At 41.8% G+C, this 16,168-nt stretch overlaps 1 protein-coding gene across 1 annotated transcript in view; it reads left to right on the top strand.

The window, feature by feature from the left end:
- Adamts9 (ADAM metallopeptidase with thrombospondin type 1 motif 9) overlaps positions 1-16,168 on the top strand; it is a 168,628-nt gene that overhangs the window by 92,984 nt on the left and 59,476 nt on the right. Inside the window, exon 28 of the mRNA XM_059258235.1 lies at positions 1,113-1,289. Coding sequence (XP_059114218.1) covers positions 1,113-1,289 — 177 coding nt within the window. The remainder of the gene's footprint in view (positions 1-1,112; positions 1,290-16,168) is intronic.

Here is a 16,168-nt window from a genome sequence, read left to right as displayed (position 1 = left end):
AGGAGGAGAAGAGGGGCTTTGAGACTCCTGTGATGTGAGTCTTCCCAACACTGTAGTTTTGTCCTGTGGGATCCATAATTAGGCTTCTGTAGTTGGATCCAAGCCAGGTGAGTCCATGCCTTTGCTGGGATGCTTTCAGTTATCACAGACTGACCCGTCCAAGTGTTGTGGGAGAGCCGGCCTTGACGCAGCAGGGAAACTCAATGTCTGTGTTCCTGGATATGAGTGTGGCAACACTGTCCAAGAAATACAGTTCGTTCCTGTCTCACAAATGAGAATCCTGCCAAGAGTCCGAACATCAGCTAACATTCATTCCCATCATGCTGTATATTCTTCCTAGAGGACAGTTGTACTTGTCCTGAGGTTTGAAGACAGAGTTAAACAGTTGAGCATCATAACTGGAGTAAGAGAATCAGCAAAGGGCCATCCACGACAGCTTCACAGAAGTTGCCAGAATGTGTGGGTTTGTGTAAAACTCAGTCCTTGGATTAAATCCTCAGCAACATTTAAAAATAAAACTTGAAGTTGGGCTTGGCTGCTCATTTCAATAATCCCAGCATCCAGAAGGCTGAGATAGGAGGTCTGTCTGGATTACAGTGAGTTCCAGACTAGCCTAGACTGCACAGTGAACTTTGTCTCAAAACAAAAACAAAGAAATTACCAACTACCAAAAAATAAAATAAAACAGGCCAAGTCATTATTGTTCACTGTTGAGTAGTTACAGGTTATTTTTTTATTTACTGGTTTTTGTATGCCTCAAAGAATTTTGTCTTAGCTACTGGTTAATGGATCAAGAGTGATTAACTTCCCAACCTTCGTTTTATATATGGGGCAAGTAACTGTGTTCTCAACCTGATGAGGTGAGCTCTATAAAAAAAAAAGTTCATATTACAGATATAAAGGAAGCCCTCACTGAGGGATAGTTCATATTCACAGGAACCACGGTCCATTGGCCGTATCATTGTTGGCAATTTGCCTTGGCTCTGTCTGTCAGACTTAGGCTGCCCAATGCCGTAATAAAGCGTAGCCAAGAAAAGTTTCCTGTGGGGAAATAGACTTTGCCATGTGCTATTCACACAAAATCACTGGCGCGTCCTTTGTCCCTCTTCCAGTGTACCAAGCTGTGTGGCGGAGGCATGCGGACAAGACTGGTGGTCTGTCAGCGGGCCAACGGTGACCGGTTCCCAGATTTGAGCTGTGAAGTTCTTGACAAGCCTCCGGACCGCGAGCAGTGCAACACACAAGCTTGCCCACAAGACGCTGCATGGAGTACTGGCCCTTGGAGCTCGGTACGGCCCTAATGCTTCATGTTTGTTACCCAAACTCTCAGACAATGTTATGAGTATTCTGGGGCATGCCTTCCTAACCAAGAACTGCCACACCCATGAAAGCACCCTCGATACTGTGCTCTGAAAGCCCTCTTACTTTCTCCCTGTTACAGCACGGTAGAATTAACACTGTACGGCACTGCCGAAGTGACTCTACAGAACACAAATACCTCATGCAGGAATGGTGCCCAGAAGTAGCATCCTTTGCCTAGAAGAGCTGTGTGTATGTACATTGATAGTGATTTAGAGAAATAGCTCAAAAGGAGCCAGTCTCTGCTTTCTAGGCTGTGGTAGCTCTGGCTATTGGAGCAAGGTTCCTGCTTATTGAGGCTAGTGCAATGTTTTTTCTTCAACTACTAACATTTGCTTCTGCGAGCCTTGGATATACGTATCTTCACACAATCAGCATAAAGTCTATACCCACCAATAGACGAGTCATGTTGGAAATATAGGTGACTAGCAGTGTAGTCAGTGACCTATCACCTTCCGAGGTATCTGGAATCTCTTCCCTGTCCCCAGACAGGAAGTCTGTCTGAGACAAGCTTTTCCATTGCTCCTCGTTTTCCTTAGCCAGCAGCTGACATGGCAAGGCAGGTTTTGCCATTGTAAATACTATACAAACTTCTGGGGCAGCAAACAGATGGATTAACTGTGTCAACACAGCACATTGGCTAAGCTGTGACAAAAATTATGGAGCCAATAGATCTGATGTATCTAAGTACAGTAAATATTCCTATAAGCACATTAATCGCAATGAAGCTGAAATCAGTATTATATAAAGTCATTTCCAGAAGCCCCATTTTTATTCAGTCTTGTCTTGGAAGGTCTTACTCAATCCTCGTGCCAAGTGAAGAGCAGAGTAACTAAAGTAGCATGATTAACACCCATTGATGCTCCCAAAGTCAAGGGTTTCGGCATCGGTGGCTGCATCTGCAGGGTTGGTTCTGTGACCCAGTCAGTTGTAAGGCTTTTGCACGCAGCAGAGAACTAGAAGTAGACACATGGGCTCAGACTATGCTCTTTAGCTAGGATGTGGGCTTTTATTCTAGAGTGTAAGAAAAGTTACGGTGTCACATCTGTGGTTCTCTGGGGATATTTTGTCTTCAACACCGGCACCTTTTCCAGATGAATGCTTTGAAGGTTTGAGGTAACATTAGGACAGACAGAATGTTCTTTGAAAGCCCCAGTTTCTCTGTGATTGCTACATACTACTGTCCATGAAATGTTCCTTCTCGAGCCCATGGCATACTCACTCTGTGTACAGGCAACACCAGACCTAATTCCCCCAGCTCCATTCACACTCTCAAAAGTAATAGGCCACTAGTTCTAAAGTCACTGGTTAGGCCTCTGTGAGAAACTCCTCATTACATAGCCTTGTGGTTTGATGAAGAAAAGAAATCTGTGTTTTCCTTCTCCAGATTTTAACCCTTAAATCATCTCATACTTATCTAAAATAATTTTTTTAGGAAAATAGAAAAAATATATTCATAGTGAGTTATAAAATATAATGCTAGGGATGTTTCTGTGCATATATATATATGTATATATATACACATATATGTATGTGTATGGACATACATATATATGCTAGTTTCTTTTTCTGGAACATTCTATCAATATATCCCCTATTGATAATTTAATAGCTTAAATCTTTAAATATAGGCTGCTGATTGTTTTAACTGAAAACATAGGGCATATTTAATATCACTGTTCTTCTTGGGGCTACATACAGTTTTCTAACTATCAGAGAGGCAGGAAGGCGAGTAGAAGTTCTGTGCCCTGGCATCTGCAGACATGGATTTTAAAGGAAGCTTTGCTGCCCGTGTGATCTCATAAAGCAATTGTTAGTTTGACTTTCAGACTTCAGTTCTTCTATTGTCTTAAGAGAAAGGTCACTTTTGCAGGCTTTTAAACTGTGATTTTTTTTTTAAAGAACCAAATCAAAAGAATTTTGTTTAAGTAGATAGGCAATTTAAATATATTGATTTTATGTGCATGTGAGCGAGCAATCATTCAGACTCTAGGATTGTGATTTTGATTATTTTATGTTTATTTACATGGATGCTTTGGTATAATGTCTTAGGACTTCTACATTTCAGCATACCTCAATGACTCCTGTTTCTAGCCATGAACTCTTTTTTATGGTGCTTTACCATTGGACCTACAGTAACGTTAACAAGTGTACAAGAGAAAAGTGCATTTGAGGTGCTAACATCTTGCTTCCGATAGAAAGCAGCTTAGACTGACTAGAGGCCAGGGTGGCCATGACTCCTCCAGCAGGTTGCTTTGGCTCCCAGGGACTCCCACACATAGACACTGTCATATCACAAAGCAACAACTGCTGTGTGATACAGCCAAGGTCAAGTGGAGACAGCTTACGTCACCACTGCCTATGAAGGAGGAGTATTTGAGAAAGAAACCCCAAATCATTGTTGCCACAACTTCCAAAGTCTCCACAATGAAACTTCTTTGAATTTAATATTCAAACAACCCTTTCAGAGAGACCATTGGTTCTGGTTCGAGTCACTGCAGAGCTAAGACTTGTTTTTGTAACACTGGTTGCAGTAACTCATGCTGGTGACCCAGCACTCAGGAGACTGAGTCAGGAGGATCACCTATAGCTTGGGGCCGTAAGTTCCAGGCCAGCCAGAGCTACAAGTAAGACTCTGTCTCAAAAAACAAGAAAAGAAAAAAATCATGCTTGAGAAAAACATACCATAAAATTTTCTTTTCTGGCCTTTAAAAAATAATGTCCCTGGACCTTTGTTTGTGAAACAGTGTTCTTCAGCTCTGTTGAACTATTGAGCCAATCCCAAAAGCACATTGGGTAATCAATACACCTATGCCATGAAAAATGGGGTCAAATTGGAAAGAGAACCCTATATTGTCAAGGTGAAGTAAGAAATGTCTTGTAAATCAGGAACATTCTAGACTGAGCAAATCCATCTAGAGGAAGAAAATCACGTCACTGTCACCGCCACGTTCCCAGGGCAGTCTGGTGACTTTCTTTTTGCATTGCCCTGTGTTTCTGTTCACTGATCATCTTGTAGATGGCGGTTCTTCTCTACAGAAATTGCTTGTTTGAGTGTTTCCATGACAACTCGAAAAGTGTTCTCTGAGCCTTTGAGATCTGTGCTTCTGGACCTGAATGATGAGAGGTTATGCGCTTGCAAGGGAGCGATGCTTTGTTTCAGCCTGGCAAACTTCAGTACTTGTGTCTACCTCATTTTCCTATCACACTGTGCAGTTTCTATAGGTATAGAGAGAAAATGTTTGACATCAGTGTTTTACAACCTCATTATATCACAGAAAAAAAAAGAGTATAAATATCACAACCGTATTTTCTGAAAATAGTTTTAAGCAGCCACATTTACGTATGTCTGAATGTTTTGAGTGGTACAGATTTATATGTCTTTATATAATAAAGCATATTTATTTTTCCATGTTATTTAATTTCATAAGCAATGTTTAAAAACTAGTGTGTGAGAGACAACTATGAAGGCAAATAGGCTATGTGAATTAGAAGTGAATGTATGTTTCTTTTCATTAAAAAAATATATATTTTAATTTTGTAAACTTTCTCTATCCCCCTCCCCCTAATTCTGAGTAGCCATGTATTAAACTTCATGTCATTGGCTAGGCTAAAGTGTGCGTTTTGAAAGGTTACTTTAAAAGAATTCTGAGTCAGAAATGATGACGAGTTCTACAAACAAAAATTTGTGAGGCTTAACATTGTGTTGGGTAGCTTTTTCTTCTCCAATAATGTTGTCTTGATTTGTTGAGTTTCAATGTTTACTGAATTGGAAGATAATGGGAAAGCATGCCCAGAAGACAAAGGTGGCTAGAAGAGAAGATTCTAAGGCAAAGCACCAATGTGTGCACACGGAGTCCACCTGGGTCTCTGCTCAAACAACTGCAGACAGCTTCCATCTGTCACTTTCATTTGCCCTCCTTCAGTCTGCTTCAAAGAGGAATTATTATTAAGAAAAATAAATATTATAGCAGTGAAGGTGGAAGTTCCAAGACATCTTTCCCTTTGCAAAAGTCTATATCCAGGTGATAAGGCCTTGTTCCAACCTCCATTTCATCCCATTGTTTATAGTAGCGCTGACCACACAGAAGATCCGAAATAAGGAGAGGGGGATACTGGTATGAGTTAGAGGTTTATAAAGATGTGACAGCAATAGCATTGCCACGTAGATGATGATAGCCAGAGCTAACCTTCTTGAGCATGTCTGTGTTGGTGCCGGTCTTTTTGCTGTCCGTGAGGGGACCACTGTGACACCACATTACATGTCACTATAATCTGCTTTAGTGACAAGATCTCTCGTGGCATGTGCCAACTCCATTCATCCTATTTGGGGAGACATAAAACAGGTTATGCTCAATGAATTATGAGACTTTGGTTAAGAGATTTCTAAAATTCAAATACCACCCACCCTGAACAAGACTAAGCTAATTCTGACATTGTGCATTTGAGTCCAACAACAGAAAATCTTAAATTATTGGTGCTGTCAGCAAATTTCCCATAACCAGGAGTTCCAGAAATGTCATGTAAACTGTCTTAAGGTAGGCATTGGCAAAACAACCCTTTCTTTCATGTTAAAGATATCTTTTTGGCCAGAGTAGGGCGATCATGTAAGATTTCAATTTGAAAAAAAAATGCAATTAAATATAAAATTTAAGTGATATTTTTTACTAAATGAATATTGCAGTGCTTTTAAAAGATCCTCACTACCTGTTGGTTTTGTTTTGAAGCAACATCTTGCTAGAGCCTAGGTTGGCCTTGAACTTCTGATCCTCTTGCTCAACCAGAGCTGGATAGTTATTGTTTCAGATTTGTTTTCAAAAGACCATGACATATGAAATCGCATTTTCACTAAGTACAGTATAGATTAGACTATCTATCAAACACCCGTCTGGTGTTCAGAGCCATCAGAATGCTCGTCTGTATCTACTTACTGAAGAAAAAACTCAACAGACTGTAAACATTGCTTTTATGTTTATGGTGACTGTATGACCATGTCACCTCTTTGGACTGCTGTTTCATCACATCTTTTGACAGCTTGTTCTGGGTGGCTTAACAGATTTCTACTCTTAGGTATTTAAAAAGCCCGGAGGTGGGAGGATATGCTCCCTGGGGAAGCTATGTCCTCTGCCTGACTCAGGAGTTGTCCTGCCATTGAGGAGCAGGATGAAAACCCTGGAATGTGGAGGGGGAAGTAGGGGTTGCATCCAAGAGTAATTAATTGGCTGGGAGGGGATCCTGGACATTAGCAAAGGCTTTTCCAGAAGATTTGTCTTGGGGGAAGAATGTAAAGGAATAAAGATGTCACCTTGTTCCCTTCCAAATAAAAGCCATCCATTCCCCAGCCAATATTTTCAGGGTGCCTACTGTGGGCTGGGTCCGGTTATAGATACTACAGATACAGCAAGGAGCGAATCAGAGCTGTGCTCTACAGAAGACAAAGGGAAATCTTAGCAGAAAATGGAGAAAGCCAAACTCATGTAGTCAAAGGCCCGACACTTCTTTGGCTGGCAGCTCCACCAGTTAAAAATAAAAGGACAAGTGGCTACTAGAACCCACGGCTTCACTGTTGCTGATGATATTCACTCAATAAATAAAAATTAGCAATCCTATTAGATGTGAAGTTGTCCAATCATTTTTAAATAGGCACCTAACACTGTGGAAACAGAAACCTAGTTGTTATTGTTACGTTTCGTTGTTTAAGTCCTGTCCTAGAATCTGCCCACATTAGATCCCACATGTGGCTGATCGGTCTGAGACCCAGGATCAGTGGAGGATCTGGCTTTCTGCCCCCTCCTTACTGGAACTCATGTCCCCTTCGGTATTTAACACAGGCCAATAAACAGATCTGGAGCCCGTGGCTTCGGCACGGTCTTCTCTGCTCTTTACTGTTCCCCTGCAGTGGAACCGTTGTTGTGAACAGTTTTCAAACCAAAGTTTCCCTTTCCAGAAGTAAAATGGAAAACTGGCAGCTAAAATGAATGTGTACAGTTGGTAGTAAGGAAAATAGAGCCCATCATTCCTGTCCAGATCTGCCTCCCATTGATCCACAATCTGGCAGCATCCTACAGTGAGGAAAATATTCTGTGTTGCTGGTTTCCAGTATGGAAGTCATTAGTAACATGTTGCCAACATTAGACACATACATTGGACCTGGTGGCACAGGCTTATAATCCCAACAACGAGGGAGTTTGAGGCAAGAGAATACCGAGTTCAAGACTTCAGCTACCAGCTTAGCCACAACTTGTCTCAAAGGTTTTCTCAAAAGGTTAAAAAGCAGTTGGTGATATATACAGCTCAATGGTAAAGCATTTACTAGCTGGGACCAGGTCCAACATTGTATTCCGATACCACCCAAAACAAATCCTAAACACTTACAATGTAAATAAGGGACAGAAAGCCTCATTTTTTAAAGACATTTGTAAATCTATTAGCCATAGTCACCCTAAATTTTAAACAACTTCCTGTAGCTGGTGGCTACCATACTGGATGAATAACCAGGCAACAGCATATATTTAACAATTAGTTATAAATTAGCCAAAAATCAAATTTATAGAAGTAAACTTGGAGAAAACTCCTGTGTCAGCACTGAGAGGCCCCTACATAGCATGTCCCCGGTAATTAGCATTCTCTTGCCCTTCTTGTGATTTCAGCTGGGCATTAGAGAAAAGTGAGGGTAATGTAAAGACAGACAGTCAGAGCCAGCTGTCCTGGGAGGACGAACTCCAGCTTTTCATTGTCAAAGCAGCTGTTGAAACAAACTCTCCTCTTCTGTGTCTCAGCGTTCAAGTTCATCGTGGCAACAAGTTCACTTAAGGAGAAAGACATTTACGTGTGCGGTGGGTTGGAAGGGCAAGCCCTGATTGACACCTTTAGGGAGAAGGCGAAAACTGAAAGCAACAGGTAGCCACCTTGTAGAATCTAGAATTCCAAGAGATCATTGTCCCTTTGAAGGGAGAGCTTTAGGAAGACAGCTTTTCCATATTCTCTGAACCCAGTAGGTGACAGTGAGCAGATTAGCTTGGCAGGACTCCATTTCAAAGACACCTCAGGAGATTCCCGAGTGGTGCTGATCTCTCCTCCTTCACTTTGGTTATCTCTGCCTCTGCAAGCCCCATCCTCTGTGGTGTTAAGAAAACCTGGAGGGGTCCATTCACAGTCAAGCCTCAAGCTGAAGAGCCCCCTCCCCCCACCAAGTTGAAACACAAGCAAAAGCACTCCCTGCAAAGTGACTAACGAGGCCCTCCATGAATTCTCGTTCTCAGTGGCCAGATGTAAAATCCTCCACACACATTTTAGGGTGACATCCTGAATTAAGATGCCATCCAGAGGGTGGGCTATGATCAAGAAGTACTTATCAGTCTTACACTCATTCCCAGATCATCTAAATATTAAAACAAGAGAAGACTCAAGTAATTTTGCCCCTAAGCCACTTCCAAAACATCTCAAACAAACAAAATCAAAACCCTCAGTCATCCAGAAATGACCTAATAACTTGATTGATCAGGAAAAGACAAAATGATCATAGCCTGCATCTAGGCAAGGAGAAGGCTGACACTGGTAGTTGGGGGGCTGAAAGGGTGAGGGGGTGTTAACATTGGTGGCTGGGGGGACTCTAGATGAGGTGGTAAAGGGGAATATGCAATTTTTCTGTATATTTGAATTTTACAAAATATGTTATTCTTAAACACTTATTTAGACAAATATGTTCAGACTGCCTTTTCCTTCACAAGTGGGGAGAGAGTGATCTGGACTTATTTCAAGGCATTAAACTTTTGGATAAATTTTAGGGAGCTGTTTGTAATCACACTTTGGCCCTGCAGTGACGGGAAGAGAGGGGGTTGCCCTGGTTTGCAAACCCAGGACACAGTCTTGCCTATCTTACTTCATTTGCTCTCTCCTGCTCTCTCTTCCTCCCTGCCCTGTGCAACCAAAATAGAAGGCCTCTGGGCATCTGAAAAGTGTGCCTTTTATGTCTCCCTTCCCTATGGAAATCCCAGCTTTCTTTCAATACAGTCCCTGCTCACAAATTCTAATAAATATCACAGCCCCCATCCCCTTAACCCACCCCTACCCAAAGTCTAAATTCCTTGGAAAACAAAAGACTTTTTCCAAAACTGTGTGCTGACTGTTTTCTTTGAGCTTAGTCAAAACCCTCACCCAGCCAGCTTACCTATTTCTGCAGTTCCGTATGTGGGACACTGATGAAACCATGATCTCTTCTTCATGGTTGCCTTGAATCAGATGTGACCTACCTAAGAACCCCTTAGGTGGCCAGTCACCAGCTGATGTCAGGGAGGAGCGCTGTCCTCTGGAGCTTGTTACTGTGATTGAAATCCTGTTAAATGTGCTGCAAGGGATTTCGTGCTGTACAAGGCATGTTCTTTACAGGGCAAGGCTCCCGACTTACTAATCGAAGTCCCTAACTTTGCAGGAGCAATACCCACATGACTCTATAACTTCCATTTATCAGGAAGGCTGTGTGCCCTACCACCTCAACATCTATTCAAATCAAGCCAGTTCAGGGAACTTGAAGGACTTCCCAGGAGCCTGAGTATGAATCAGTGATTCTCACGTGTGGCTGGTTTTATCCCTCAATGAACCTTTAAGCAAAGTCTGGAGACACTTTTGATAGTTACTTCTGGGAGTGGAGGTTCTTTCTCCTGGCATCAAGCAGTTGAGAAGGAGGGATGGTATTAGTCATCCAGCAAAGACAGGCTAGCACGACAAAATTTTACCTCACCCAGTATCTTAAAAGAGGGCTAAATGGAAGGGTCTGGTAAAAAGGAGTCATTCCCATGGCAAGTCTGTGGACTGATGGCAGGGCTATTGGAAATTCCTCTCCAGAAAGGTGACAGTCCTGTTGAACAGCATTCTGAGATCCTAGGAAGCCGTCCATGTCTGTCACCCCCCCAACAAGGTTTGCAAGGATAAGCTGACAGCAGCAGGCTCCAGAGAGTGGATTGTCTAGCCAGACTGAGAATTTGCAAACCAGGAAAGAGTGTGCTACTCATCCCAGAGGTGGGGTGCACAGGGAGCGCATGGGGTAGAGGGTAGTATCAGTGTGTGCTGATGGGGCCTGTTATGGTGAGAGAAAGAAATTTCATGTGGCAATTCTGACTTGAGTAATCACCTTTCTAAACAAAATAGTGATAGTGTGGATGGGACTATTCCTTAACATTCCAGGACATTTGATGTAGTTCTTACCAGATTCATTTTAATTAGATGTTTCAGCAATGACAGAACTCTTCCCCGCCCCCCGCCCCCCATAAGAGCCCAGCAGCATTTAGCATCTGGTGAGGTTTGAATGCCACATTTGAATATGTAGGATGCTGTGTGGGAAATTTTTTCGAAAGTGAGATTAATTCTAGTGAGCCTTTTGTCTGGGAAATGAGTGAGCACAATTCTGACTAGAAACTAATATAGCAGTGCATAGAGCAATGTATATATTTTAAATAAGTATGAATTAGACTTTCCTCAACTTGACACTTGGGATCAGATAACTCCTCCTTGGAGGACATCTTGGAGAATGCTTATCAACATTCTCTACATACCTGGTTCCCATCACGTACCCTCTACATTGTGATAACCAAAACTGTCTTCAGACATCACCAAATGATGGGCTAGATGAGGATGGCAAAATAACCTGCCCTATAAATGTATTGATTTCTCACTGCAGAATTTGGCTTTTCATATTTTTTTTATGAGCATTGGGTCAGTGACCCTCAGCATTTCCAAAATATACTTGATACCAAATCCCTACTTTTAAATCAATAAAGTCCTTGAGGTTGTGCAATTACTCTTTTTCTTTTCTCCAGGAAGAGAAAGGTTGTTTTGTACAGATGACTAAGTTTTCACTAGTCATTTTGTGTGACCTTGGGACATTAATTATTTCTTGGCTGTTTTTTTAACCCATTAGAGGAAACTACTCAAAGAGTCAGCTCTTCAAGATATATGACGTTGACTTGGCTTTTTCTGTACATGAATTTCTGGGAAAGAGAGTTTCTGAGTTCCACTCCTCCAGATGAACACATTTCTCTCTTTGCAAATCATTGCTGCTTTAGCAGATGGCAAATGCTATATATCTACCAGCCCCCCACCCATGCCACAAAACTAACAAATATACTCAGACTGGAAGGTGTAATTTTGAGATCATAGAGGCAGAGAACATTGTAGACGATGTATTTCTTGGATCCAAAGGAAAATCTTATTTCCTCTCTTTAAAAAAAAGTCACAAATACGACCAAAACTCTAGACTCTCAAATGCCTACTGTTTGACATTGTGCCTTGACATTGCTAACTACACAGTTCACACTTAAGAGTTATACAAATGCATTACAAAAATATCAGAGGACCTGGAAAGATGGCTCTGTGGTTAAGGGCACTTGCTGCTTTTCCAGAGAAACCTGAGTTTGGGTCCCAGCAGTCTAGCAATTCACAGCTTCCTGTAACTCCAGCTTTGGGGAACCCAACACCCTCTTGTAGTCTCCATGGTGACTGGCAAACGGTTGGCACACATTCACATAAACATGCACACACACACACACACACACACACACACACACACACACACACATAACTAAAAATCTAAGAATAAATCTTCGTAAAAAATAATCACACACACACAAATTCCCTTATGTTTTCAGTAAATTTGTGGCTTTGTGTTAGGCCACATTCACCACTGTTCTCGGCTACATGGGGCCCCAGGTCTGTGTATAACAACCCTGCCAAAGTGGTGCCAGAGCTGTGAGTCTATTGGAAGGGAAAAGCAAATAAAATAAACCCAAGATACTGCCATCAGCCTAAGAAATTGCATAGTGGGACTTAACATGTAATGAAACATGCATTTCCCATCCCCCCCAATTTGATGAATGACTGGAGAAAAGCAGACATTCACACTTGACTCTCCATGAGATAAATGGATGCCATTTTCTATAGTTAAATTGAACCTTAAGTTATTAGTGGACTAACTACGTCAAACAAGCTCTTTAAAGTTAGAGGGTCTAGAGAAGTAGCCCAGTAGGCAAAGTGGTAGCCCTGGGCTCCAATCCTGATGCTGCATGAACTGGCCACATCAGCACATTCCTCTGAGCTCAACACTCAGGAGGTAGACACAGGAGGATCAGGAGCCTAAGGTTATCCTCAGCTACCCAAGGAGTTCAAGGCCAGCCTGGGATGCATGTGGCCACGTCTCAAATTCATTCATTCATTCATTTTAAACATCAGAATTTTGACCTTTGAGTACATATAACCTTGCCAGTAATTCAAGGTTAGGAATGTAACATGCGCAGATTTTCCCTAAAACCGATGAGCAATGAAGCCCCTGTTGTAAATCACACTTGCTTGACTTAATGTGCTCCTAAACAGTCTCCAGTCCGACACCCATTGGCTGTCTTAAACTTCTTGACTTGGCATGCTAGGTACCCATCTGTAATTAACCAGATGGACTAGGATGGGGGAAATAATAACAAAGACACCCAATTTTTGGACCTGTGAGATGAGCCATGGCCCAGGTCATTTGTGTTACACACATCATTGATAATCCACATGTATTTCTGTGGAATGCATTTGGTTAAGTCCATTGTGCAGGTAGAAAAACTGAGATACCAGAAAGCTAAGTATGTTTTGCGATATCATGTGTCAGGAAGCTTTGGGTGCACCTCCAATGGAGTCCAAAGCTCTGGGTTTTGAGCTGATTCAAATCTTCTGAAAGTTCCAGTAAGGAGAAAACCACCCCTTGCCCAGGTGAAATGGTTTAGCTCTATCCTTGCTTTTGAAAATTCCTTGAGGTTGAGTCATTGAGATCTGAATGTTCCCCAAGAGTGTCTTAACCAGGACCTGCTCTTCTTCATTTTACTTACCATTAGTTGTAGGGAGCTGAACATTTGCATTGTTTGAACTGGATCCTTTTTACACTTCACTTGCTTTAATAAAGCTGTCTAGGGACCTTGGAAATTGAAATTGGTCACCCAGCATTCTCTGAGCACTGACTTTGAATTGGCTTCCTTTTTTCCCCTTTTAACAGCACTCTGGAAGGCTGAGGGTTCCTGTATCTGTCAGCAAAGGTCTTGTGAACTAAGAATGAGCTGTCTTTTTGGATATGGCCTGATCCTAACATCTAGAGAATTAGCACCTTACCAAATAGATAGGTGTACTGGGGGCAGTTTATCAAGAGCTGGTAGACACAGGCCTAAGATTCACTCCACACAATTCACAGTTACAAAATCTTGGGCTCCCTGCTGGCTTCCTAGTCCTGCATAAACCTATACTGGTTCTAAATGAAAAGGTACTTTTTAAAAGGTCAATGTTAAATGGAGCCATACTGTCTTGGAATTAGTGTGGGAGTTTTCAGATTTTTGCACATAGGTTTTCAGTCAGACTGGAAATAGAAATTATTTAGCCCTGATAGACTGCCTTGCCTGGCCTTGCCTTCTTCTCCTTCTCCTCCTTCTCCTTCGTCTCCTTCTCTTTCTTCTTCATCTCCCTCCTCTTTCTCTCCCTCCTTCACCTCCCCTTCCCTCCTCCTGCTCCTCTTATGGAGACAGTCTCATGTATCTCATGCACACCTTGAGCTCTCTATGTACCAAGAGAATTACAGAGTTCTATCAACAGACCTGCTTTTATTCGATGCTGTGAATCAAGCATGGGATTTCATACATACTAGGAGAGCTCTCTGCCGCTGAAACTGCATCCCTAGCCCTCACTCTTGACTACTGCACAGATTTACATTATATATATATATAAACAAGAAGTCAATCTAAAGTGCCATTTCTGGGTAGACATAACATTATGTGACACTGAGGGTACATAGAGACATCAGTAGTTATAGATGAACTCTTTCTTTCTTCCTCTTTCTCCCTTCCTTCCTTCCTTCCTTCCTTCCTTCCTTCCTTCCTTCCTTCCTCCCTTCCTTCCTTCTTTTCTGTCTGTCTTCTCTATTGTCATTGCTGTTGTTTGAGACAGGTTCTCCTGATGTAGCCCATGCTGGCCTTGAACTTAGGATGGTCCTCCAGTCTGGGCTTCCCGAATGCTGGGATTACAGACAGCATGTGCCACCACTTCCAGCTAGAGCTGATCTTCCAGTGCTTGTCTAGAATCTTGGGGTAGCATAGTATCCTGAGTTTCTAGTTCCTGCCTTTTGCTGTTTGTTCGATAATAACGCTCTCAGATAAGCTTTCTCTTAGTTGTCCCTTATACGGCATTCAGCTTTATAGCTGTGAAATAAGTAGTAAACTACAAGGGTAATTAGTCAGTTTGGAGGGGAATGGACACAAGAGATTGGTGATAACCATGGCTATTTATTTGTCCTTAAAATAAACTGAGCATTGTGAAAATGTGGACTTATTACTTCAGTGTTCTTGGGATAAATGGCTATAGCTTAGGTACCGTTCAAGCATGTATTCATTTGTATATGGTATAATTATTTGGGTGTTTTCCATACACCAGACATGTTTCTGATCACTAGGGATTGAACAGAACATGCACACAAGCACGTGCATGCACATGCACACACCCACACCCACCTCTCTCTCTCTCTCTCTCTCTCTCTCTCTCTCTCTCTCTCTCTCTCTCTCTCAAAAATTATTAAGTATATATTCTAAGGAATAAGGGAAACCTAAATAACAACAACATAAAGAATTGAATAGAGATTCTGAAAGAAGGTGATAAAATTTGTAGGTAAAATTAGATTAAGGGGGAAAGAGTAGGGATCGACATGGAATAGGGGAAAGGAACTAGTGTTTTAAGATTTGAGGAAGTCTCCGATAATCTCCGTTTGAACAAAGATAAGGGGAAAATACAAAAGAAAACCAAGTGGCATCCAGAAACAAGATGTTTCCATAGGCAGGAGTGTGCTGTATTTAGTGATTCAGAGAGGCCAGGGGAACTGAACTAGAGGAGGTGGAGACAGGATACAGGACTAACAGAAGGCATGAGAAATGTGGAGATACATTGTGGTGTAGGCAGAGGGAGGCAAGAGTTAGATTACTGAGAGAGAGCTAAGACACCCCTAAGGTGGTACGGGTGGGTTGAACAGAAACATGGGTTTATTTGAAAAGGCCCACTCTGGCTTCTGAATTCAAGGAAGGAAGCACGGGTACTCTTCCTGGGAAGCCACGTGGTCACTGAAATGACAGCAGTGGCAAGGTGAGGACCTCAGTGGCTCAGATAACTGTGGCCGCAGGAAGGATGATAAGGCACAGGAGGCTCCTGCAGTTTTTTTGTTTTGTTTTGTTTTGTTTTGTTTCTGAGGTAGGGCTAATGGATTAGCTGAAAGTCTGGCTATAGAGTACAAAAGAAATAATGGAGTCAAATGACTCCAAGTTTTATGGACTAGGAAAATGGAAATATGGTGATCCTGTTGTTTACAATGGAAATATCCATAGGAGGAACAGCTGCGTAGAGAGATAAGAGAACTTCTGTTGGGAACATACTCATTTGAAATGCGTGTTTACCATGATTTCACGTCTCTGCTGAACTCCAATGCAAGTAAATGTTGGCAGTGTTAGATGTCTTTAGTTAGATAACAGAGGGAAACATGGTACTTACCAAACCGTATCCTTCTTCCTTAGTCTTTGGATATCCTCTTCAATAAATTTTAGAGCAGTACTGTAATAATTTAAATTTGTAAAACAAAACCAAAATGTGAAATGTAATTCTAGTCCTTCCTAATACCAAGTCACTTATTTTGTTTACATGTCAGTCTTTATTTCTTCTCCTCGCATTCCTTCTCAGTGGTATTTTTGAGCCATTTCTTTACCAAAATGTGGGCAGGAGGAGGAAATAAGAAAAGAGATAAAGGATTTGAATAAAG

This window comes from Peromyscus eremicus, chromosome 3 (genome assembly GCF_949786415.1).
Source record: "Peromyscus eremicus chromosome 3, PerEre_H2_v1, whole genome shotgun sequence".
NCBI classification, from domain to species: domain Eukaryota; kingdom Metazoa; phylum Chordata; class Mammalia; order Rodentia; family Cricetidae; genus Peromyscus; species Peromyscus eremicus.
This window is presented reverse-complemented; position numbering and strand designations above follow the sequence as displayed.